General features: G+C 46.4%; 1 protein-coding gene across 1 annotated transcript; it reads left to right on the forward strand.

Annotated features, from left to right (window-relative positions):
* Positions 1 to 333: 333 nt before the first annotated feature.
* tmx1 (thioredoxin-related transmembrane protein 1) lies at positions 334 to 7,734 on the forward strand. Its single transcript, XM_080012839.1, has 8 exons — positions 334 to 782; positions 1,129 to 1,244; positions 1,377 to 1,422; positions 1,773 to 1,901; positions 2,110 to 2,155; positions 2,989 to 3,090; positions 4,046 to 4,112; positions 5,463 to 7,734. The coding sequence occupies exons 1-8, from the start codon at positions 577 to 579 to the stop codon at positions 5,720 to 5,722; spliced, it is 972 nt and encodes a 323-aa protein (XP_079868965.1). The 5' UTR covers positions 334 to 576; the 3' UTR covers positions 5,723 to 7,734.
* Positions 7,735 to 8,005: the final 271 nt, after the last annotated feature.

The following is an 8,005-nucleotide window of genomic DNA, read 5'->3' on the forward strand; positions in this document are numbered from 1 at the left end:
GGGCAGACTGGAAAGAAGCCCCTCCCCCCAAATACACACACACACACACACACACACACACACACAATGTATTTTTCTTAATGCACACATGAAACAGAATCTCTCCATCAACAATAGGGCCACCTGACATAAGCCGCCGCAGTCAGGATGCCATTACTTTTTAGAGTTTTTAAAATGATTCTTCCATTTTGCCGATTTTTGAGAGAGTACACTGTACACTGCCATCTTACCATGTTTATGAGGAAAGCAAAACAAGAATGACATTTTTATATGCAGACGGATTCTGAGAAAGATACATTTAATTGTCTTATCTTATATTAACACTAGAAACCATAACGACAAAAAAATGCTGACAGAAAAAAAAAAAAGACGAATTCAAAATGTCAAAAAAAACAACCCAAAAATGCAAATACCCTCATACTATTAGGAAGAATAACTGCGCTGCGGCGCCGCTGGTGACCGCCAGGGGGCCACGCCGCGCCCCGGCGTTCTGACGCCTGCGTCACGGGGCCGCGTCACCGTGGCGGCCGCGCCACAGCGGAAGTGGGCGGGCTCTCCTGCGACGGGGCCCTCAACATGGCGCTCTGCTTGCCGTCCGTCACAATGCGGGAAGCGGCGGCCCCCACGTCGCGCAGCGGGACCAACAGGATGCTGTCCGCGGCCGTGCTCCTGGCGCTTTGCTGGACGTCGTCGTCGCCGGTGTCCGCCAAGCGGGAGAGCGCGAGAGAAATCACCGACGGCAACTGGGAGGACATCCTGAGCGGGGAGTGGATGATTGAATTGTCAGTGAGGCTACGTGCTACGTGCTACGTGCTACATGCTACATGCTACATGCTTCCTGTGTTTAGCTGAGCGCCGTCATTTAATCGTACTCGTCGTCGCCCGTGTGCGTCTTCCTTTCGGTTTTTGTCCTGTCATTGTGTCGTGCTGTTAACTTAGTCGGGCCGTTTCCAGCGAAAGCCGAGTCCTCTGAGCTATGCCAGCGGCTGAGTCAGGTTCACTCAACTTAGCGTAACTTCAGGTTACTGTTTACAGTCAAGCGTTTACAACCGCCCCAGCGTCTCTCCCTCCCTCTCTCTCCCCGCGTCCTCTAAAGTTGTGGTTCTCCCTCCTTTGGTCTCGTCCCAGTTTTGCCCCCTGGTGTCCGGCATGCCAGCAGCTGCAGCCGGTGTGGAGTGAGTTTGCGGACTGGGGGGAGGACATGGGGGTCAACGTAGCCAAGGTGGACGTGACGGAGCAACCTGGTGAGCCGCACCTCGGGGACTCTGTCTCTAGTTAGGATTTTCTAAAACGCAAAAGCTCTCTTTTTTTTTTTTTTTTTTAAAGAGTGGAAACTGTCCTTCCTGCACGATAACGCACACTTCTCCTCCGTTAAGGTTTGAGTGGTCGATTCATCATCACCTCACTTCCCACCATTTACCAGTAAGTTCTCTAATATCTTGTGGTTTCGACCAGTTCCCCCTCTGCAGTGTTGCATGATATTGTTTTACAAACGCCCTCCCTTTACAACCACGGGCAACGTTTTTTTTAAATTTCCTTTGGTTTTAGAAAAAAACACTTGTAGTCGTAGCACTTTGCTTCCTGTCCTTCGGAGAGCTGTAGATCTCTGTCCAGTCAACGTGTTGTAATACTGACTTTTGTATGTTTGTGCTTAGGACTGGAAACGTCATAAATGCTGAAACTGAAAGAAACACAATTGAGCTTTTTATTCTAGTCATTTAGAGTGTTTTGTGTGTGTGCCTGTGCGTGTGTGTGTGCGCTGCTGATTTCAGCTGTAAGGATGGCATGTTCCGGAAGTACCAAGGGGCTCGCACCAAAGACGACTTCCTTAGCTTCATTGATGAGCAGAAGTGGCAGGCCATTGAACCGGTGTCGTCTTGGTTTGGCCCGTCTTCCTTTTTGTAAGTTCCCCATTATGTGGCCCTGAAGATCAAAACCGTAGCCGACCTGCGAACTCGCCCTAGCTGGGGTTTGGAAACATACAGGTCAATCAGCGGTGTCGCAGCTTTGGGGTTTTGCTTTTCAGTCACAGTCTTTGCAGGCGTTCTACGATGTAACCCAAACTAACTCATCAGATTAAATACTGGAATTCTCCCTTTTCCCCGGCAGAATGAATTCAATGTCTGCTTTGTTCAAGCTCTCCATGTTTATCCGGGTAAGTGGTTCGCCCTCCCTGGAATATCAAAACACTCATGTCCACGTGAATCATTATTTATGGTGTGAATTGTTCTTGCTCATGGCCTACACACAGTACAGTTTGATATGTTTGCATAATGTGCAGCAAACAATCAGAACCATGACTCAGAATCACCAACTGTGACCGGTACATGTGATTGGTGTAACATGACCTTGTTGACACATTACAAAGTGAACAACCCTTAACAGGGGTTCCCACCAGTCTGGGAATTTGATTGTTTAATTTATTTTAATTGTGTTGATTTGAATGATAATTGGTTGTACTTCATTTGAAGGCTGGAGTTCCACTCAAAATTGTTGTTTTCCTCCATGAATTCTCCATCTATTGTTTTTTTTCCCCCCCGTCCTGTAGAGATGTTACTTGGCTTTTCTTTTTAGGCGTTTTTAGTTTTTATACAGTCGATGCAATGCACTAATCTAGCTTAATGGTACGGGTGAAACTGTCGCTGTGGTCACCAGGCATCATCTGTGTCATGATTTCATTTTCTTTCCACGTTCTTACTGTTAAAAACACTTGAGTATGACCCATAACCGGGAAGAGCAGTGTGGAAGCTTACTGCAAGCCACTTAAGTTCCCTTCCTAATTTAGGTCATTTATACACTTAACAATTTAATTCAAGTTGTTTTTTCTGTCATGCAAGCAAACTATAGCCTGTCTATAAGCCTTACATTATATAAATATTAATTCTGGTGTGAATACATACTTGTTTTATGGGTATGAGTACAATTTGAAGTGACCACGGTCATTCCTTTCCGGCTGCTGTAAAATAACTGTTTGTCTCTTTTTTACAGCGTTGTCATAACTACATGACAGAGCACCTGGGGATTCCTGTTTGGGGCTCATATGTTATCTTTGGTCTGGCAACCCTCTTATCTGGCCTTGCACTGGGACTGGTGAGTTATTCTGCTGTATAAATTGTGAAAATTATTATTTTAGTACCCTTCCGCAACTGATCTGTCATTGAGGACAACAATCGGTCATTTTCCGTCTGTAGTATAATGTGGCGAAGGACACAGACTCCCTATTAGGGCTGCCCCCCTAAAAGTCAACGAGTCGAATCATCAGTCGGAAACCCGTCAGTCGACTGAGATTCTTCAAGTCGAGCGGTGTTTGTTTGTTTTTTAATTTTTTAATTTTATGTAGTTTTTTTCCAGTCAGTGTCCATTACAATAACAGGATAAAAAAGAAACTTGCAAAAATACACAGGGATAACACTTCAGCGGGGAATCATAAATATATTTTTATATGTGTGAATCGTCCGCGCCCAGACATGGATGCGAACACTGCTCTCTATGCGCCCCGGTGCAGCGCGGAGGAACGGGCCGCGGCTCGTAGACTCCCTGATATTATTTTCTGCGCATAACGCATGGGTGAGGGGGCGATCGGGGAGAGAGTCATACATATGGCCACCCAGACTTATTTTGTTCCATAAGCGGACTTAAAAAATAAAAAAACCTACGTCGAAAGTAAAAACACAAGTGTTCTGGCGTGCGCATCGCTAGCGTGCACATTGTTGGTGCCATGGGAGAGGGAGAGAGGGGAGCAAAATGAGTGACGCCCGAGGCGGGAGCCTGCCTCGCCTATGGGAAGAGCCGAATATTCGCATTGAACTGCCGAATCCGGTTGGACTGACAAAATTCGAAGTCGGGTGCAGCCCTTCTCCCTGTGACCTCTGAAGTTTAGAATGTCTGAACTTTTGGAGTTTTGATTGCTTATTGTGACAGTACAGACAAATTCAGCGATGCAGACCTTGCGTTCGCCCAGTCTGACAGGTGTAAACCAGGCAGCAGTGTGAACAGGCTGGTGCACGTCTGTCAAGCCGTACTAAACCTAAAAATGTCTCCCTAGATCCTGGTGTTCATTGCCGATTTTGTCTTCCCGTCTCGCCGCTTCTCGTCAGCTGAGTACTACCAGAGTGAGTAACCCCAAGTGCCCTCGCCCGCGTCTTGATGTTTAAATTCAATCATGTTTTATTCGATTTTGGCCGGAATTTGTTTTGTACTCCGGGGCCGTGCTTTACAATACCTATTGTCTGCGAGGATGATTCGATTTATGCCATCGTAACTGCCTTCAATCAGGACATTTCACTTTATTTCTTCACTGTTTAGCCATAGTAACGTTAACTTCATTTGTGCACCACAGTTCAATGTCTTCTGTATTGTAGACAAACGAGAGACACACACGAGGAAACACGCACATGGAGGAATATACTTAAATGAAGCCATAAACCGACGCATAACAGGGGGGTTCAATGGAAGTTAAACCCCAAATATCGGTGATCCTTGTAATAGCTGTGTGAAATATGCACAATATCCCATATACAGAATATCCAAAATATACAGACTATCCCCTGCACAAACTGTACAGCTTTATTTAAAAAAAACAGCCTCATTTTACATATTCTAATATAATTTACTTATATTTTACATATTGTTTTACATTTGTTTCATGTATGCACCGAACACCGAGACAAATTCCTTGTTGGTGTAAACTTACTTGGCAAAAAAGACTGATTCTGATTAAAACTTGTTCAAACCCACGAAACAAGGTTATCTTGGGTAGCTTAATGCAACAAATAGACAGCGTGACACATGCTGCTGCGTGCCCATGTTTCGTCCTGATAGCTCAGCGTTAACTGGGACAAAGTTCAAACAGTTTGAATCTTTGGCGTCTTGACTCGTAAGCTCCGTGTGGTGTGCTGAGCCGGTGCCGCGCATACGAGGCTTTGTTTATTTGTTTACGCAGGCTCCCACGCGCAGAGTTTTGGCCACCGCTTCATGGTTGTTCATTACATAAATCGTTTTTTTTTTATCCATCCATCAAAAGAAACTGACGGAAACACGTGAAATATCAAGGTTCACGGCGGCCGACCTGAGCCCCACCCACTTTCTGAGCAGTTTTTCCAAAGGAAGAGAAGGAGGTGGGTGCGGCCGACACGTCCTGGTTCTGAGCTGCGACACCCCCGTGTGGGGAAGCGCTCCAGGAAAGACGCGTCATTGCTCAGTCACTTACAGAGAAGACGGTGGAAGTGCCAAATCACACGCAAATCACTGACGTTCATTTTAGGTGAAGTGTAAAGGAAATAGCAGAGGTTGGCCGACTGCTAGGGATTCAAATCAGTTTTGGACTATTTCTACTTCTGCTTGAGGTGGAATGCCACCACCCTTCCTGTGTTTTTGTTTTTCGAATAAACATGCGGCGTCTCTGCTTCCTGACACTCCGTTGATGCGTTGACTCATCTGTTCTTTGCTTCCTTGGCCTCCAGAGAAGCAGAGCATGGAGCAGGCCCGGCTGATCCAGCAGCAGGAGGAGGAGCAGGAGGCCGACGCCGAGGAGGACGACGAGGAGGAGGAGGATGAGGACGAGGACGAGGACGAGGACGGCGGCCGCGACAACGCGTGGCGCCGGCGGCCGAGAGGCTCGCCCGAGGGCCGTCCCGAGCCCAAGGGGCGGGGTTTCCACGACGACGAGGTCCTGAGAAAGAGGGTGGTGGGCAACCGCCAGGAGGAAGAAGAGGACACCTAGAGATGCAGACGACCCCCCAACCCCACCCGACCACCCTCTCGTTTCCTCTTGCCCCTTGCGAGAAGAGCGGCTCGTAGGTTGAGGTTGGAGGAGCCGCTCGGTCCTAAAGCCCACCGACCCCACCTCACCCAACCCCACCACCTTGACCCCGCCCTCCCTAGGCTCCTGGTAGCATCTTTCCTTCCTTCCTCCCTCCCTCCCTCTCCACCAGGAGCATTTTGGACTTTCAGCCGCCTCCCCGTCCCACCTTCCCCCGTAGAGGCAGAGCAGCCCCGGCGCCCCCTGCTGGGAAGAAAGAAAAGTCCAGGTGGAGGTTTGGGTAGGAAGTAAAGCAGGGCTTCTTTCTTTTCTTTGATTGTTTTTTTTTTTTTTTTTTTTTTTTTAAGCGTGTGTCGTTGTACGTTTTGGTTCTTTTGGGGACACGTGTTCATAGCTCGCATTTGGTCATATATCGTTTATGTATACCTTTCATTTTATTGGTGTTAAAAATAAATATTTGTATTTTTGCTTTTATAGATTTCTTACCCATGGTTCTATTGCCGCGCCGTGCTCAGGTTTGTAGCCTCAGTCTTGTCTCGGATACGAAGGGGGATCGTGACCCTTCCAAAATGTTGAAATGTTGATCGTCGTCGGTTGGGGTGGTGGGTGGGTGGGGTTGACTGGGTGATACAGTGTTCTGTGTTTACAAATCTCAGCCCAGACGCCCCGTCGTGTATTTTTCCCCAGGATCTGTGTGAATGCAGGTTTTCCCGGCACAGGGATGCCGTCGGCCCCCTCGGATGACTCAGAATCAGTCCGAGAAGCGGTCTCTCCTCCGCGTGTGGTGTGACACGGCGTAGGACTAGCGTCGCAGGGTCCAGTTCTCCCACACGTGTCAATCTTGAACAAAACAAAAAGGTCAAATGAGTCTGGGGGGGGGGCTTGCAGGGTGCAGGGAACCTTCCATCCTCCATCTTGTTTTGTTGTGTTCACACGGCTCAAACTGTTTTTGTTTTTTTTTTGTTTTGGGGGGTTTTTTCCCGGACTGTATGTCGCAGAACCTACAACCTGCTTCTGCTGTGACTCACTCCAGTTGAAAGGCCTGGGGGGTGGGATGCCAGGCGCTGTTGTAAATGTGTCAACATTGTGTGATATATCTGCAAAAACGATAATGGGATGATGGCGTGTCCTTTTAAAAAAAAAAATATTATTATTTTTTTTAATTATTCTGCTGTGGGGATTTTGTTTTGGTTTGATGGCAGAACAAATGGCTCACCGCCTGCCGTGACACCACATGAAATGAGCCCCCCGGGCGCCCTGCTCCGTTCTTTTATAAATTGTCACATTTTTAGGGAGCGTGTGGCGAGTTTATTTGAGATTCTAACCAAACCAGGTGTGTTTATAAATAAAATGTATTAATATAAACTGAGGCTGTTTGCCCCGAATTTGCCGTGATTGCTCCGTGGAGTGGAATTGCCGAGGAACATTTTTGAGAAGGGGAGGCACAATTCATCATTTCATTAATTGTCCAAATATGTTTAGAGTTGGGTCATTATTGATTTTTGTTTTTTTTAATTCACATAAATATAAACTTTACATAGGATTTATATTTACATTTACTTTTACTTTAACTCATCGAGTGGCATATTACCCAGCAACAGGTTCTTCACTCCATGAAACTTTTTGTGTTTAAATGAGTCATTGTCTTTTACACTCCTATACAGCCTGTATGCATTTCAGCTTTTTTTAAAAGCATTTCGATACGGTTCATGACCCTTGTTTGACATTATTTCACTCTGCATTTAGTAGAACGCGATGACTTGGCGTAGACTGGATTTTTTTTCTTTTACTATTCTGCTCTATCTTCTAATTTCTCCTTTTGATGGAAATTAAAAACTGGTTATTTCCAAACCCTCGATGGCTCGTAGCTTTCACACGTTGTCTTTGGGTGAATTACAAAGCGCAAGCTGTGCTCCTTACTGTGTGAACAGAAAAATAAAATCTTCCAATAAAGAGGCATTCTCTCAGGCTAATCTTGTCGCTTTTCTGTGAATAAACAAATTGGAATCTTAAGTGTTGACATGACACAATTATGATTCCCAATTGTGGCACGCTGGCGCAGTGCAATGCACTGCTGCCTCACAGCAACAGGACAAGCCAAGGATGGCTTAAATGGGGAGGCCTCATTTCACCGGCCACCATCCAAAGCGTGTGTGTGTGTGTGTGTGTGTGTGTGTGTTGTTGTGTGGTGTGCTGTGTGACAAAGATTCTTCAATTTGAAACTTTGAATGTATGCAGTTTCCA

This window comes from Zeus faber (assembly GCF_960531495.2).
Source record: "Zeus faber genome assembly, chromosome: 13".
Taxonomy (NCBI): domain Eukaryota; kingdom Metazoa; phylum Chordata; class Actinopteri; order Zeiformes; family Zeidae; genus Zeus; species Zeus faber.